Below are 18,596 nucleotides of genomic sequence, written 5' to 3'. Positions count from 1 at the left end.
AGCCCCCGCAGCTCCGGCGGGCGGGCACGGCCGCTCTCTCCGCCCCTGGGAAGGGGCGGCCCCGCCGCTCGCCCGCCCTATAACTCCGCGCTGCCCGGGCACGGAGGTAGCGGTTCCTGCGACCGAGGATGGAGGCGGCACCGGCGGCACGACCGCGCTCCCTGAGCAGAGCCCTGACCGGCGCCCGCCCCCAGGAGCGCCCCGCGGGATGCGGCAGCCCCTCGGCTGCCTCCGAGAAGGCCAAGGCGCGGGTGCTGGTCATCAACACGGGCGGCACCATCGGCATGGTGCAGGACGTCAAGGGTGAGGGGCGGCTGCGGCTCCGCGGGGTGCGCGGCGAGGGCAGCGGGGTTGGGCTGGGGCCGCGGGCACAGCATCCCGGCACGGCAGCATCCCGGCGTTCCTGAGGCTGTGCCAGAGAGGTGCGAGGCTTCCTGTAATCCCCTGCTCCCGGCAGCTGGTAATCGGCAGCTCAGTCCATGGGCATCCTTGTGACGCTCACGGCTGGCTGTAGCGGGTTGTGGCAGGACACAGTGTGCTTCCCGAAGCACGAGTACTTTCTTCTCTGCTTCGCGCTCTGAAAATGAAACCAACCTAATCGTAACTAGTCATGCAGTCTGTTTTTAGCTCTAAATGAGCCACTGTCTCTTGCCACCCAAAGAGCATGTGCCTGGCATTCCTGTTGGGAAGAGCGTGGGCCGCTGGAGCCCGTGCCCGTGACAAGGATTTTCCGGCGCTGACCTGGCAGCAGCCGATGCGAGCGTGGCAGCGAACATGCTGCCAAGTGTCAGAATGGGCGAGATCAGATGCAACGTCAGTGTTCACCTGCCTTGAGGCAGGTTTCTGCTGCTCTCCCACCAGCTCTTGTCTTCCTTCAGGAAATCACTGAACAGTTCTGCCTTACCTTACCGAGGGAGGGAGAGACTGACATTGATGAAAAGGCTGGATGTGCCAACATCCCTCCCACCAGCTGAAACACGTTTAAATCCAAAGCTGAACTCAGATGTGTCAGTGTACTGCCGGCATTTTATCTGAAGGCTTCTTAGATACCTACAGGTATATGCTGTGTGTTTTCGGGTGCCCCTAAATGCCAGCTAATGGGTGCCCAAACTCACCTGAAAGCTTCCCGGGCCCCCAGTCTTGTTGGAGTGGTACCTAAGCACCCCTAGACTCTCACTCTGTAGGCACAGATTCTAAGGGATGCCAGAAGTATCAAATAACTACTGTGACCAGGGAAAAGAATGGGTTTCAGTCAGGTCTGACTTGCTGTAGGGCTGTGCATTTTGCCAGCATTGTTTTGAAGGGAAACAATGTGATGTAAGGAGTGGGAGTGAGAGGGAATCAGTCCAGTTTTGATGAATATCTATTTAGATTTTTTCCTCTTTCACTTGGAAGGCAGTGGAGTATCCCAGGGCTTCCAGAGCCTGTGTTTGTCTAGATTCAGAAGTGTGGGTACTTGTGATCCCTACTACAGTTTCATATCCCTGCTTGAAATACTGTCTCTGCTACTCATCTGCAGAATGAGTACATTTGGGCTTCACCTTGGAGCATCCTGGACTTGATTTTTTTCTCATACACGTCCTTTCTTCTCAGAAGATGGTGATTGGCTGATCATTATTATTGTAGGAAAGATGCTTTAAGGTGTTGCTCTGCTTTGGTGTTTTATGGCTGTCATCTTTGCATTTAAGCTATGAAAGTTGTTAAAAAAAATCCATCTTTGAAATGACATGTGGTGACTTTCCCTTCTCAGTTTGCATTGTTTATACTAAAATAATTTCCTGCTTTTATTGCCTCAGCTTCCCAAATGACTCTTTAAGCAAATAAATTATAATCACATCATTCTTTTATAAATGAACTCTATAACTGCTTCTCATCTTGTGTGCGTTTTTTTTTCTTTTGCTTAACAAGTGTCAATCATTAAAGCATGTGCAAACAATCTAACAGTTATGATCCAATTATGCTGACTTGCTGTATCCTGGTGAGGGTTTTGACCTGCTTTTCATACACTGATCTAGCTGCAGAGCAGCCAGAGTACCTCTTTCAGAATATTTGGCAGTCTTTAGTGTTTGGTCAGGGGCTGGTGAAAGGGCATGGGAAAGGCAGCGTGCTTTAAGGGAAAAAAACGATAGATGCTCATTTCTTTTATTAACCTGTGGATGGGAAATGCCTATTTACAACCCTACCACGAGCTACAAGTGTCTATTGCAGCAGAGTGAACAGAAGTGGCTTCCTTGAGCTGCCTGAAGCCTTTCGTAGCAGCAACTGCTACAAGTCAAGGGATCCAGCTAGGTTTCTACCTAATTTCTGTCTAGGCTTACAAGGTTTTCTGTGGCCTTTCCAGTTGCTGAGAGGAGATGGATTAATTTTTAAAATCGGGCAGGTTTGATAGGCCTAATGTGTTCTGCAAGGAATGTGTTTCTGGGCAGAACTGCCCCCATGTATGAGACTGATAATGATCACATTCCTTGGCCTCATTGTATATGTATGGAGCAGTTATTTATCAGCATGGTATCTGATTGTAAACCTCCTGCAGAGTTTCTGCAGTTGACTTGTGCACATCTGGCAACTCCAGCATGTGTTGGACCTGTTGGACTTTTTGCACACCTACAGGTTACCTGCGCATGAGTCATTTTCGGAGGATGAATAGTCAGTGTCTCTTAGTGTGAGCTGGATGACAACCACACTCGGGTGCAGGCTCTCTCAGTGTTCAGGTTTTGGTATCAAACCACTGCAGTGCATGTTAAAAATTCTTTCTCCTGCTTGTTTCCTCCTCCAGCAGTGTCTTTTGTCTTATCAGGAGCTCATTTCAAAAAGACAATCTCACTGCACTTCATAGTGAGGTTACTGTGATACTGATCTTTCCATAAGGTTTGTGCTCATGGTCCTTCTGGCTGGTGCCTTCATGGAGATCTTTTCCTTGGGTGTGTGGGTTGGATCTCTTTCCTGACTTTTACCTGATACTAAGGAAAAAACCACTCAGCAAATCCAAGTAGAACTAAGCTAAATACCTTTAGAAAGATTACTGAGCTTGAAATAGAGTTTGCCTAGGTAACTTAGTTATTTAATTATCTTTTCTAGATTGCCAAAGCGTGGGCTGCTGTAGTCCAAGCATTTTTCTGTCTGAAATCAATGCACCTCATTTCTGAAAGCTCCAAGGACTACAGCAGCTGAAATGGATATTTTGGAGAATGCTTTCTGCTGCAAGACATAGTTGTTAATTTTGGGGTGTGGCACCATAGATGTATGTGCCATTTGTATTGATATTAGATAGGTCAAAACTGGCTTAGCATCCTTTGTGTTCCTCAGCCTGTCAAGTTTGTTAGGATTGGGAATGGTAAATTCATCATGCTGATGTACAGGATGGTACTTCCCCCCAGGCACCTGCAGCTTCTTGGGTGCAGAGCCCCACTGTAGCAGACTTTTTCAGCTTCCTTTCCTCTGAAGCAGCACAGGTTGTTTGGCAGATGTTTAACTGTGTTTTCCATAGCACCAGGGTGAAAAGCAGAGTCCTCAGCTCTAAGTGGGACAGAACCATGATTGTTTTCCTGGGCCAGAGGTGCTTTTTTGCTGTTCTGCCTCTGCCTGGTTTCTGATGCTGGGGCTGGCCAGCTAAAGAGGGAAAGGACAGAAGTTGATGGGACTATTTGGACAAGTCACACAGCCTGTCTCTTCTCTGCAGGGGTGAAGTTGCTTCAAGTACTTGGTTAACAAACTTGGCTCACAAAAGTTGGTTTTCATGCATAATAAAGCAGAAGTGTTCTTAAAACAGTTGCACTTGAGTTCCCCCATGTTTGCTTCTTGAAGCTGTTAAACAGAGAGCACTGCTAGATGTGGAACGCTTGTAGGCAACTATGTAGGCTGTAAGTGGGTCATCTTGGATACATCTCTAGAACATCTTAAAAAAACGTTTACATTTAGTGCCTGCAATTAGAGAAAAATCCTGACAGATTAGTGTTTAGGAGATGAGGCACTGCCATTTATACAGAAGGGATTAAAGAATTTTAAGGTGCATCAGCTCTCCAGTTGTTGTGACAAATACAAAAAATAAACAGTCTAATCCATTGTCAATATTCAGAGCAAGATAATACTGGAAGAATAATCAGAAACACCCAGGAACCACTTGAAAGTGGGCTGCATTTCTGAGCCAAAATGACTCAATGCCCACGCACAGCAGAAGTGGCCATTTGTGACTAAGCTAGGAACATCTTTAATAGGAAAAGCAGGGATTATAGCTGAATGAATGAAACATCCGAAGCTTGACAGTGTGTTAAGTATATTTTGTAAAACAAAGTGTTCTGGTAGGAATCCAAACAAATCCACTCAAATGCTGTTGCTGTCCTGTGAGGAAGTTGGCTATGAAGAGGCCTGCTACTTCATTTAAGGAAAGCCAAGAGGGAGATTAGGGAGTTCCTAAAGATTTTTCCATCAGCTTGGAAAATAAATGGAAAAATGTAGAAATACTACTGGAAATACTCTCTGAGTTTTGGAGAATTTAAATAAACTTTGCTGTTTGAAAGTGAGGCAAAAAATTTACAGATGCTAACTTGGATGAGAGGCACATTTAAAGAAACAGAACTGGGAAGCAGGAGAGAATTGCATGGCCTCAGATGAGGCTTGGTAGTTCATTTGCCATCTGAACAGGTGGTAATGAAACTCATCCAGCGAGACTGAACTGAGCTTGACAGTAACGCCACTGGAATCTTGAAGTCTAACGGGAAGTACCTCTTATGGAAGTTCCTTGAATGAAAAACGTCTCTAAAAGTCAGACTTCAGAAAAACAGGGTGGCTTCTGATTCTGATGCCAGGACTGTTGCTGTCATTCCTGAAACAGGGTATTGGGAGATCAGTTGCAGGTTAGATTCACAAGTGAACTCAGTTCTATGATGCTGAGGATTGTAATATCAGAAAATTAGGTGCCTTTCCGGCTAGTAGAGAATGGCATGCAGAGTCCCTTTGAAATACCTGGTTGTAGCCAGAATATCTGCAGGCCCACCATGCATCAAATGGACTCTTAGGCTTGTTTGAACTGCAGCTGTTTTAGGGCCCCTGCCAGAGATAGACAGACCCCATCACATTCAGGGAGAGGATGAGCAGAGCTTGAGTTGCATCCCTGTTTTTAACTTTTTCCTTTCAGCAGTTTGTGCACCTTCTCTACATCTTGTCAGTTCAGATTTCACATGGATTTCACACAGATTATTCTGAGTTGGAAGGGACCCACAGGGGTCATCAAGACCAACTCTTAAGCCAATGGCCCACATAGGGGATTGAACTCATGACCTTGGCATTATTACAACCAAGTTTTACCTGTTCAGTCCTAAATTTGCTAGTGGAAAGTCTCTAGTATGTATCATAACTTGATAGTAGAAAATAATGCTCGGTGCTTTCTAAGTCTTCTGACACTAAGAAGTAATAGTAGTAATAGCTATGGCATGTCTAAGAGAGTGGAGCTTTCTGCAACAGTTGCAAAAATTGACTCCCTGTGTCTGCTGCTGATCAGTATTTGCAGACAAGCAACAATAAAAAATAGGTAAAGCATAAATATTTGATAAGGAGGAGATTTGAAACATTGTTTTTCTTAAATAAAGGATTCATTTGTTTCAAGAAACAACTGCATGGAGATTTATTAGTTATATTCAGTTTTCATATTTTTAAACTGGCAGTAGACTATTTAAATTTAATTTGGAAGGATGGGCAAACTGCTGTGTAACTTGACTTCTTCCTTCCTTCCTGTGCCACTTGCTTCCTTCCATCCCTGCTCCTTTATTTATTTCCTTTATTTTTTATCTTTAAGGACTTGCTCCTGAGGCCAATAAATTAGTACACAGCTTGAAAAAAATGCCAATGCTGCATGATAGGGCATATGCCAAGGAAGCAAAACTGAACAACTCCGGTGAACTTCCAGAAAACACATTGGTGCTCCCGTAAGTACAATTTCCTTGGGGAGAGGGAGGGTTAGGAAGTATTGTGTTAATTTTCAGATATTTACATCTCAGATAATTTTCAGATAATTACATCTCCAGACATTTAATGTGAGGAATCCATGATGAGATTAGCAAAAATGCTTCTATTGGCTTAAAAAGAAAAAGTCCTCCATGTCTGATGTGATAGAAAATGTGTGTTTTGATATATTTGCAATGAAGTGCCTTAAAACTGCCTGAGAAATAACTTTTAAATTGGTCAACAAGTAACCATTCTGGGCAGCTTGGTCCTGCTTTTTGTCCTTGTTTTTCATATTAATTTGCTGCTGTGCAAACATACAGATATTCTGCAGAAACTAAGAAAACTATATACAGCTCAGTGTGAATTATCTTCAGCATATGTCTGAAAAAGTAGCATGTAATTAATGCATCTGTGAATAGACCTCATGCATTAATTCTGCAGGCCTTCTGTTTTTAAAAGCCCTAAAAGCTGATTGTTTTTCCCAAATTTATGCAACATTATGATAATAAGTGATGGGTTTATAATTAATCTGCATTTCTTCTTAACTATTAGACAATGATTAATAAGCTTATAGGTTTTATTTAGAGGGCAGTATGCTAATTTGAAATATTCCCCAGCTGTGATGAATGACTGTACCCCTGTAAACATGTTAGCTTTGCACAAAGGATGATTTTACACAGTCATTCAAAAATAAATGAGACTATAGCTGGTTTGCTATAGGAGTAAAAGTGGATATTCATTAATCTTTAAAGAGAAAACCAGATATTAAAAGAAAATGTAAGGTTTAGTAATTTCTTTTTACTTTATGTTGAGGTGTGTATGTGAAGCTTTTAAAAGTAACCACTTAAAAGGCAGATAGCAGGAAAAGGAGTAAAGGGAAAACTGATGGACTCCTGGTGCAGTAGTATTTATATGAACATACAGTTTGTGTTACACTAAGAAAGATAGAAGTCTGTTATGATTCTGTACTTGAATAACTTTTAAATCCTTTAAGGGATTAGAAACAGACCAAAACTGCACTAATATACCCATTTGAGTCCTAAATATACTTCTGGCACATCTTTTACATGAAGAACAGAAAAGTTTAAAACAATCATTCACATAATACCCCTGATGTTTAAAAACCAATCTTGTCCTGTTTTTCTGGCACTGCTGAGTGCTGTTTCTGGAGGTTAGTCATGGCAATTTGCCATTTTGTCTTTTGTGTTAGCCAAGTGATATTTTAACTAGGCGGTTGAGAAATATTGTGAGTTCCCAAGGGAGAAAATAGGAGTATTTTGTGAACTTTGTATATCTGTGTGTAACGTCAATGTAAGAGGAATTATATGATTTCTTTTTAGAGAAAGGCATCAAAAGTCATAGACAGGGCTGGTTTCTTGTGTTGGTATGTTGTGTTTTATTTAAACAGTGCATTCTCAGGAGAGCTTTCTTTTCAATCTGACTTCCAATTTACTCTTAGCATGTGTAAATGTGATATCTAGCAAGGCAATTTTTCATGTCATTATCTAACTTCTTAGGTACAGTATCTCAGTTTAAACACATTGTTTAAATTCTTTCTCTGCTGTATGTAACACACTGGCTTCACAAGGGGAGTGGGTCTACAGAATTTATTAGAAGTCTCGGGTAACTGGAAAAAGGGAAATATTGTGCCCATCTTTAAAATGGGTAGAAAGGAGTACTGTGAACACTACTGACCTGTCAGTACACTACACTACAGACCTGTCCCAGCCTCTGTGTCTGGGAAGGTCATGAAACAGGTCCTCCTAGAAGTTATGTTAAAGCACATGGAGAACAGGAAGGTGATTTGGGACAGCCTGCATGGCTTCACCAAGGGCAAGTCCTACTTGACCAACCCAATGGCCTTCTATGAGGGAGTGACTGTATCAGAGTACAAGGGAAGGGCTACAGATGTCATTTATCTGGACTTCTGTAAGGTCTTGGATATGGTCCCCTACAATATCCTTCTCTAAACTGGAGAGGGGTTTGGTAGGTGGACTGTTTAGTGGATGAGGAATTGATTGGATGGTTACATCCAGAGGGTAGTGATCAACAGCTCAAAGTTATGATGGACATCAGAAACAAATGGTGTCCCTCAGGGATCAGAGCTTGGAGGCAGGGAGAGCAGACAGCTGCTAGGACAATCCCACTGTGATTCTATAGCCATCACTGCCTTTGATAAGACCTTTCCAAGTCTGGGATTGTGTACTTTTGTAAAATGTTCAAGTATCTAGACACTTTTTAATCTTCGGTCTCTATCTGCTGCATACACACTGCATGGTGTTTGAGTGTGTCATATTCCTCAGTCCCACAGGTCTTTTATCCCATTGACTGGATTTGGTTGGTTTGGGTTTTTTTTCCCCATGCGTAGTTGCTAAGGCTTATTTTTATTACACTGGGAGCAGTCATTTCTCAGCTGTCAAGGTTGCACTTGTTCAGTGGTCTGTCTTCAGCCTATGCCAGCATTTTAGGATCTTTGCTATTATCCCATCTTTAAACTCCACATAACAAGGTACACCTGGCACCACAGAGCAGACTTCCATAATAAGGTGACAGCGGGTCTAATAGCCTAGAACTGGGCTTTTACAAAGTTATCACATTGCTAGCAAAGGCAACAGTTCACTTGAAGAACTAAAAGAGTTTTATTCTGAAATTTGAGGTCAGAGAAAATTAATGGATCTTCTAAAAGCGACAAAAATGGATCTTAGTCATAAGTCTTTAAAGATACCCTTTGTGTCAGGAAGGAGTATCTATTTACACTTATCAAAGGATGAAAAAGTTGTTGCAACTCCTCAGTTGACCCCCTGTATACATGGGGAGCTTTACAGATTTCTCTCAATAGCTTAAGACTTTGTATTGACTTCTGCTAGAAGTCAGTTCCGAACTGAAACAGTGTAGGTCTGGGTTCTTCTTTTCTAACTTTAGTTTTGACAGCTTCTTTCTGCCTCACAAATTGTATTTATTGTTAAATTAAATTTAGGTGTTTGTGCTGTAAACCACATAAAGCCATGAACTTCTAAACTTGGAATTTAATTACCAAATCTAAGACTTTTTTTGCCTAGATTTAGGGGATGGGGAGGAAAAGGGTGAAAACTACCGATTTAAAGAAAAAAGAAATGATGAGATGATACTAGTTCTCAGAATTGATTTTCTACTTCTCTTTCTTCGTAGTGTCTCTAAGCAAAACAAAAGAATCTTCTACACAATCCTTGAGCTCTCACCACTGCTTGATTCTTCCAACATGACACCAAATGACTGGGGCAACATTGCAAAGAAGCTTGAGGTACTATGGTTTGGAATAAGAATTGGTTCGTCAATTAAACAAAGCCAGCAGTATATCTCTATCTAACAAGATAAAACAATTCAATAGTGCTATATGTATATATTTGTTTCTTTAAATGTAAATGTTAAGTGCCCTACTTAGTTACTTGCAAAATAACAAAGTACCGTGCTTGCAAGGTTTGCCATTTTTTTTCTTTTGAAAATGTTGCAAACCTCTGAAAGTTATATAGTTCTTCCAATGATAAGCCATGCCATAATTTAATACAATAAAATAAATAGAAAAATTGCAGCTATAATTGAATAAAGTATGTAACGTCTAGGTTGATGTATTTTAAAATGTTGACTCAAATTCACTGTCCAAAAATGTTGAATAAAATCCTTAAGTGTTGGTAACTTAATTGAAGGTTGCTTAGTTACCCATCATTTGAGTGTTCAAATAGCCTCATAGTTGGTTATTGACATAGAAAATAATTTCATGTCTTTATGCCTTTATTACACTGGACTCATATGGACTTGAGTGGCTTTGGCTTTGCAACTAGTAGAAAGAATGTTAGGCTTTTCCACAGTGGGAGATGTTTAAAGCCCTAGATAGTTCTGCATATATGGATAAATTCATTACATCCTTCTCTGAATTAAAAAAAATCTGCAGTTCTCTGTTCCTGTCCCTGTGTCTGAACTTAGCTGTGTGCTTTTAAGAAAGCAAAAAAGCAAACCACTTCAAATGCTTCACACCATGAATTCATACATAGCTGTTAGATATAAATAAGCATGGGGCTAGGAAGATACTGCTCTTCCCCTCCTGCTCTCTCTGTGATAGTGGGAATTTACACTGTAAATTCCCTTCCTTGACCACACATTAGCAATGCACGTGAATAGTTTAATAATGCAGGGAATAATACTGAAGATCCAGGAAACAGTCTTTCACCTTTAGGCTCTCTAATCCTGAAACTATCAAACTGGAGAGGTTGCTTCTATGAAATGGATCTTGCCAGGGCAAAGAAAAGATGGAGCTGGTGTGTAAATGGAAAGCCTCTAGGATGGAGCAGGGTGCAACTGGGAAAAGCCTAGAGCCAAGAGAAGGAAGCAATCCCATGCTGAACAGGAAAGAACTTACCTTTCTTCCATACAGGCATATTAGTTTTTATTTAAAAAAAAGTGTTTATTTCTTGTGCACAGAACACAGATCCTCTTTTATGTAGAAAGGCCCAGTTTGTGTATTCCAAGTTAAAAGTGCTGAGAAGGAAAAAAAAGAAACTTCAACTTTCTGGCTTGTGTATAGACACTGCCACTTTGTGTTCATCATGGATATGATGTGCTTGGCCAGCTGTAATGTGCTGATGACTTTCCACACTGAAATATTCCAAGATGTTTCTGTGGGATATCCCCTTAACTACTGGTCTGATCTTTTACATTAGGAAGCTTAAACCAAACTATGTTCTTTTGCATCTAATAAGGTTTATAAGGCTGAAAATATTTGTGAGCATACCGATTTAGAGGGACAAGTGGCTATTTCTGTGAGCTTGGCCTTTCTTGAAACCTGCTGTCCTTGTTACTGTGCTGGTGAGTAGCTGCAGCAGGCTTTCTGCATCAGGCTGTAGTTGGGTCTACAGGAAGATCTTGCAACACTGGCAGTTGTTCTGCTGGCTCAGTTGTTAGAGATGAGCAGAAATCCCCTGAAACTTCCAGTAGGTAGCAACAGGTAGACATGAGTTTGGAGATGACCTGTTATCAGGACATGCCAAGCATGTGTTCCTATTGTAATATAAGAAGTGTAAATAAGAAGAAATCTTGTTTTCCCACCACACTGGCATTTCATGCAACTGCTTAAGAGTTCCATGTAATCTTTCCCAGGTTACCAAATCAATGTTTCTCACTACAGCATTTATTATGTCCCATCACTCTTAAAATAGAAGAACCAATTCCTTTTCCCTCCAAAAGCCAATAGGTGACATTTTTCTAACAGGATGAGCTGTGAGATTCATGGCTTTGCATTAAAAAAACGTTCTGTGTGCAGTTGCATGTAGATTAAAATTATTATAATTTTTCTTTTACATCTGCATGTGCCTCATAGTCTTAAGGGGCTTCTCAGAAACCAGCAAATGAACATACATTAATGAACAAGAAGCCTCCTCACTGCTTTCTGCTATAGACAGGATGACTTTCCATCAGAAGAGGGCACTCTGACACTGGCAGTTTGCCTGTCTGCCACTTGGATTAAATGGACTGTTTTTTTCTGTATGTTATGATAGCCTTGGTTTGCCTAATCTGTTCCTGTAAATGGTGTAATCCCTAAAGTAAAAGCAGCAACAAGAAATCAGACTATATGACTAATTTGCATATGTTAACATTCCTGTTTAAAGCCATTGCTAAGCTTTTCCTAATTAGCAGTCTTCTGGTTTAAAAATGCTGCATTAATATGTATACATGGAAGAATCTCTTTGACTGTTCTGTAATTAGAATTACTGGCTCTAGCGCTTAGTGTCCTATTAACCCTTAATTGTATTTAAACTGGAAACAGGATGACTTTAGGAGGAATTATGAATGCTGTACCCTTCGAAGTATTATGCTGTTGCCTGTATCAGTGAAATTAATGCCCTGTGTACCTCACTTGCTGGTGCCAGTGTATTGCTCTAACATTGTGAAAATTGTCTCTCCATCTCCAGGAGCACTATGAAAAGTACGATGGTTTTGTGATCCTTCATGGTACTGATACTATGGCATATACAGCTTCAGCCTTATCCTTCATGTGTGAGAACCTGGGTAAAACTGTTGTTCTGACAGGATCGCAGGTAATGGAGTTAATTTGAAGTTGAAGCAGGAAGCCTCATTTTCAGGTTTTATGTGCAAAACTTGGTTGTATCCTGATTATCACTGACCAGCTTAGTAGTCTGGGCAGGCCCCATGCCAAGGTGAATGGTCACAGTGCTGATAGAAATCAGTGAGAACTAATGGGCTCACCAGCTGAGCATCTGCCCCATAATTTTATCATTAATGACTTTACAACTCTGTACCAAATCAGACCAGTAGTTCATTATGGCTGGGGCTAGATGCTTCAGAAAAAGATATAAGAGCCTGTCATTGGCCATTGTGTATTAATCGGTTTATATGAGAAGCATCTTTCTAGCCTCAGGTGGCCACTGGTTGTTAGCTGGTTTTTTTTTTTCTTTTAAAGCCCTGGATCTTCTTGCTTTTTACTTCATCAGTTGTTATCCTGACTTGTGTTACTCATTGTTGCATTTTTATAATTTTTTGCAATAAACTCTAAGCATTAGATGCATTTTTGATAATTTCTGTTCCACAAAGCATCTAATATGGTCTTTTTCCTTTCCTCTGAAGACTACATTTATTAATTTTCATTCTCTTAGCTGGAGATCAGCCCTTTGCATATTGTCTGAGGGGGAGGGGTTGCCTTACTAGAATAGCTTGCTTGAGTGTAAAATACAGCTCTAATCACAAAGGAGAGATGAAACATCACACTGTAAAATTCCCCTCCCCAGTCTCATAACTTCCCTTTCACATGTGGTCTATTTGAAGTCAAAATACCAAAGTCTAGGAAGGAGTAGGCTCCCACTTACCATCTTGACATGGGGCAGTCTAGTCGTGATACATCACAGTCAAGGTTTTGCTTTCTTTTTGGCTTTATTGCTTGGAGATCTGCCTGACATGTGATCTAGCAAGGGAGCATGTGATTTTTTTTTTTCATTGCTGACAGAAGCTCTGAATCCCCATTAATAAAGAGGCAATCTGAAAAGGCATGGATGTCATCAGTGAGCAGACCAAATTTCTTCTTTTTAATCTTGCCCTTTTCTGGCAGTAATAACCTGCTGGCTCAGTTTCTCTATACTGTGAGGAAAGGTGGTGCAAGAGAGCTGTTGTGAAGCCCATAGTCACAGGTCTGCATGGTTGGGGCTGTTGCTTTTTCTCTGTATCATCACTTTTCTCATGCTCAGTCACTTTAACTGTGACTGCTTTCCAGTTTTATATTTTTCCTGAGCCAGTCTTAATATTCTTAATCACACTAGAGTCATCTCTGTATTAGTTTTTAAGTAGTTAAATTATAAAAATCTCTTAAGCACAGAGAGAAATCTTGCCATCTGCTGCAGTTTAAAATAGTTTGGATGAAGAAAAGTTTTTTTGTCATAAATCATTCTTACATAAATTATTCATGTATTTGTATTGCATAAGTTGGACTGATTTTTTCTGCTCTGTAGGCTTTACATAAGAGCCAGGGTGTAATTTCAGTCTCTGCTCTTCAGGTGCCCATATACGAGTTGCAGAATGACGGCCGAGACAACCTTCTGGGGGCATTGCTGTTGGCTGGGCAGTTCGTGATTCCTGAGGTCTGTTTGCCTGGGAAGATCATCTCAGGAGCTGCATTTCTCCCTCTAGTCAGGACACATACTTATGTACACAAAATATCTGGTAGGCAGTAAGGAATTGCATTTAAACAGGAAGATGAATGGATTCCACTAAGGTAACAGTGCTTGCATGGCAAAGCATGTGCTTTTTTTCACATGGAAATATTCCATTTGCCCATATACCATCTATAAAGACTATACATTACAATATACAATATATATTGCAATAGACTTGAAACTGAAGGTTCTCTTGCAAATATGTGGGATCTGAAACACTTGTAAGTCAGTTTTTTAACTGAATGTTGCTTTGAAGTTCTATAGTTGATCTAGAACTGGTAGTAGTGTCTTCTAGCTCTAGCTTCTGAAGATTTTAAGTGTCGAGAAAGATACATCTAATGGACATGGAAGTATCTCCATAGTCTCAGCACCCTATCTCCATAGTCTCAGCACCCTGCCTTTAAAGATATTTGTGCTGTGCAGCCCAAAAATCAGAGAGAAAATGGGTCAGGTTACACATCATTTCACTTCTGCCATGCTCCCAAAGCCAGTTCTTGTAAGACAACAATAGCTGACTGGCCCAGATCTTAATAACAGATAATAGCTTTGAGGTATCTCTTTTCCTTCACGTTCCATTTGACAAACTTTAGGAGATTTGAGAAGGAACGTGATTATTTATGTATGGTAACTCTTTTGAAAGTTATCCTCATTTTCACCAGGCCTTTTGTTGTGTTTTGGACTCTGAATTTATACATACTGATAACTTTAATAAAAACTCCACACTGTTTCTTTCCTCTGTCTCTGAAGAGTATGCAGGCAAATTTCTGTCTCCTTGACTATGCCTCATGAGAGGATTATGAAACTAGTTAGCTCTTAACTTGTTTTGTTAAATTCTTAAACCAGCGTGTGACAGATGTGCCAACTCTTTTTGAAAGGGTTAGACCTGTAAACATCCACTAGCCTCTGAGTTGCTTTAAACATTTAGAAAACACTTTATAAAGGACGGACTACAGTATTTATCTACTGCATCTTTTAATTACTGCCTTATTCATAGACCTGTTTCTTTACTTGTCTTGCAGGTGTGCCTGTATTTTTATAATAAACTGTACAGGGGAAATAGGGTGACTAAGGTGGATGCTGGGAGTTTCAATGCCTTTTCCTCACCTAACCTGCCTCCACTTGCAAATGCTGAGGTTGATATTACAAGTAAGCAACATCATCTCTTAAGCTGTGTAATTTATGCCACATGCAATAGAACTGTAGCTGAAAAGAAGCTGTGTCTATGTAGTCGAAATGTTGTTTTCAAACTCAAAAATATCTTTGAAAGCCCTGTAGCTTGACTCCATCTGCCATGTATCTGTTTAAATATTAGTAACACTGAGATTTTGTGACTCAACTGTATTTATCTATTGAATATAGATGTGAGCTAGACTGACTTTGACTGAAGATCCAGACTAACCAGAGGGAATGTTGCCCCTGTGTCATGAAAATACTTTGTCTAAAGATAAAAATGAGGGAGTGAGGACTGAAAGAACAAAGAGTTTAATCTCATTAATGACCACGATGGGCTCTGAAATCAGGCAAAGAAGTCATTGTAGAGTACTTCCAACTTCAACAGATTCTCTGTTTGATGCATGTCATTGTGTAAGATGTTTTACTGGATATTTAAGACCTGTCTGAACTGCAAGCACATAGAAAACAACAGACCTAAAATACACATTGTGTGAAGTTTTTCCCCTAGACTTACTCAGACTCCCTGTAATTTCTGTGGATCTGTTTCTTAAGGAAGTGAAAAACTTCGTGAAGGTTTCAGTATCCATTTGCAAAGTCATTAACACATTGATGGAGAGGGGAGAACAGAGACACATTTGGAATTTAGCCACATGAGGAGCTGCCAAAAAACATGCTAAAGGACAGTTTTAAAAATTATAACACGCTATTGGATAGACTAGGTATTAAATAGGAGCAGGACTTGATGAAAATATTCATTATTACAAAAAAATGGGAACAGGAGGATGTTCCTGAATTCTTTTGGGAGCTGCTGTCAGCAGCACTAGGAGGTCTAGCCCTGTGCCATGCAATGTGCCATTATGAACGGTTTCTGCTACTAGAGAAAGACATTTTGCAATTTGGAAAAATAAACTTTAGCCTTTCCACCTAACGTGTGGGAGTAGCTTAACAAAGTTTCAGGATCAAAGTGCTGTGTTTGTAGCAGCCAGATACAAACTGAGGAAGCTTGTGAAATACTCTAGGTGTCTGTAAGAGATCTCTTAGGTAGAGAGTCTGCAGCTGTTTTGTTCCTGTGCTGTGTCAAACAGGATGTACCTGAAATCAACGGAAATGGTGTCAGTTGATTGCAGTGAACTGGGGAGAATTTTCTTTCTAAGGTTTTTATGAACTGCATCAAATAGGATATAAATAAATTCTGTTTACTGACTAATCAATAATGAAATCAAGCTGCAAATTGCACACCATTTCTCTCTTGGATTTGAACAAACTGTTTTGTGATTCCTTGTCTAGAGTAGAAAAATGAGAAAGTTATTAAGCGCTTCCCTTGGCCCATGTTGGGTCCCATTATGTCTTCAGTAAATGCCTCATTGGGATCAGTGGGGATTTCTGATTTAAAAACTGATGGTGTGATAGGCTCTAGTCTTATTTGCTTCAGTTGATTACCCAGTTAGAGTAGCATCATTTATCCAAGATGATGGTGTCACTACTGAAGGATTGTTTTGTTTTGAAAGAACATAATTTATAGTATGGGCAGTCTACTAGTGCTGCTTTATTTTGTTCAAAGTAATTATTTGAAACATTGCTGTCTCTCTTGAGTTTGCTTGTACAGTCCTTGTGTAAAGCTTTCGTGGAGACAAGGAACCACTTGGGCTTTTAAAAACAAACAAAACAAATCTAGCATCTTTTAACTTCTTTTTTTTCCCCAAATGATTTTGTATAATATGTCTTAATCCTCCTGTAGACAGGGCTGACTCTTGCTTATTCAGCACTATGGAGAACAGCCTGAGGATGCCAGAAGGAGTAGGCCATGTGCAGAAACCCTTCCTCGGGCTTCCCAATTCTAACAAAGCTGGGAATGAAAATTCCAGAGAAGCAGAAGGGGAGAAATGGCAGGATGGAGGAAGTGGGAACTGTGGGATCATGGATTGGTACACAGGAATGAGAAGACATGCTGTTCATGGCTGGGCATAGCATACAAAAGCAACAATCTACTTCAGAGCTAGAGATGAGAGAAAGAAGCTAAATCTTCTTCCCTCCCTTACCCTTGCAACTCTTTTCACTTTTTATATCCATTTTTAACCCTGTTGCCTCTTCAGGTGAGGTTCTCAGTGGATTTCTAATCCTGTAATTGGCTGTGTTCTTGGCTGTATCCTTAGCTATGTTAGCAACACCTAAGAGTCCCATTACCCAGTGTTAGATGGGCAAGCGTGTCAGCTTCCTCAAGACTTTCAACCTAGCACAAGAAACTCCTGTAAGAAGTGAAAAATTCTAGGTTACTCCTGGACTGAGCAAGAAACCCAATGCAAATGGGAAACACTTTTGCAGTAGAATCAGAAACCACCGAATCACAGAAACATTTCAGGTGTGGTACATATAGAAATAACCAAAAATATTTCTAAAATCTCAAAGCCTATCAAATAACAGACCTTGCCTTATTTCTCCCATGTTTTGGAAACAGGAGAGACAAGAAGGACTATTTAACTTGAAATATGTAAAGATTCTCAGTATATTTTATAACTGATGACTCTCCTCTATACTTGATTGTCCTAATGAAGCACACATGAAACTTGCTTGGTTACTGTGGCTGGACTTTCTTCATCACAGATGCATGTAACTTCTGGGAGTGGTGCACATGTACAGGACAATATGATGAGAAACAACTTGTGCGGGGTCCAAGCAGCCCATGTGACTGTGTGTGCAGATGTGGTACAGCAGCAGAACATTAGAAGGCCCTTTTGGGCTCATCTACCCAGCAGTCTCATGAGAGAAAAGCTATACTGGCCAAGTCTGCATCTTGGTTAGCAGTTCTGGTAATTTATATAAAAAGCCCAGGTCATGTATGTATTAAAGGAAGTGCCAGCTCTCTTCACTGGAGTGCTTTTGATCCTTGTCCCTGCTCCATTCTAAATGGGTAGACTGATTGTTGCAACGACACCGGTCCATTTAAATATTCATTTCAAAGGATGTATGTTGATTTTTTCTTTTTTTAACAAACTTCCAAAAAAGGGGACTATGCTTGTTTTTCTCCTTCAGGAGTTTGCAGCCATAGGCTGGTCTGTGCTCCCCACCCCTTGGCTGCACCATGAATTGTAATGAGTGCTGGGGCAGCTTATATAATGGTAGGACTTGCCCGTAGCCCTGCAGAGAAGGATGAGAAGAAAGCCTTGCTGCTGTTTGTCTGGAGCTCTGCAATCAAGAAAAGCTGTATTTCTTGTTTGATTTCATAACTTGGAATTCAGTCACCACTCCTAAGGGAGGTGTCGCTCTGAGTTGCTGCTCTCCCATTAAAAACTGCATTGTGGCATAGGCACCCTTAAACAACTGGGGGGCTTGCTGCTTTCTGATCTGTGTTGAGCTGCTTCTCTTTGTTATTCTGTTTTTCCAGGTTGATGTTTTTTGTGCACTAACCCTATCACCATATTTCTCCATGTGTGTGTGTGTGTGTTTGATAATAAAGCTGCATGCGATAAGGTTGTGATTTTTTGACTGAAATTTTAAAGGTTACAGTGTTTGGTAGGGAGAGAGAGGTTGGAAATATCAGACTATTGTTTATGAGATGGTTTGGAAGAGTAAACAAAAGGTCTTAATATCTTGAATGCAATCTCCTTGAATAATGCAATCTATCCCAAGCCATTTGGGATACACTATATAGCCATTACATCTTTATTTTATGTGCATTGCTTTAAAAACTTTCTTTCTGCTGTACCACACCAGTAACTACCTTACCTTTGTACCTCAGCTTTGCATCGAGGTTTACATAATGCAGTACGCTGTATCAGTTAAACTCTTTAC

General features: G+C 40.6%; 1 protein-coding gene across 2 annotated transcripts in view; it reads left to right on the top strand.

Moving 5' to 3' along the window:
* The first annotated feature begins 38 nt into the window (after positions 1-38).
* Positions 39-18,596, top strand: part of ASPG (asparaginase) — a 46,155-nt gene continuing 27,597 nt past the window's right edge. Inside the window, exons 1-6 of one of the 2 annotated variants that reach the window (XR_011697984.1) lie at positions 39-303; positions 5,792-5,921; positions 9,109-9,220; positions 11,883-12,008; positions 13,476-13,559; positions 14,654-14,780. Coding sequence is in view for 1 of the 2 variants with exons in the window: in XM_071557414.1 (XP_071413515.1) it covers positions 129-303; positions 5,792-5,921; positions 9,109-9,220; positions 11,883-12,008; positions 13,476-13,559; positions 14,654-14,780 (754 nt within the window). In the remaining variant the exon portion in view is untranslated. The remainder of the gene's footprint in view (positions 304-5,791; positions 5,922-9,108; positions 9,221-11,882; positions 12,009-13,475; positions 13,560-14,653; positions 14,781-18,596) is intronic. The other variant, XM_071557414.1, reaches the window with a different exon arrangement.

This window comes from Pithys albifrons, chromosome 6, assembly GCF_047495875.1.
Source record: "Pithys albifrons albifrons isolate INPA30051 chromosome 6, PitAlb_v1, whole genome shotgun sequence".
NCBI lineage: Eukaryota > Metazoa > Chordata > Aves > Passeriformes > Thamnophilidae > Pithys > Pithys albifrons.
This window is presented reverse-complemented; position numbering and strand designations above follow the sequence as displayed.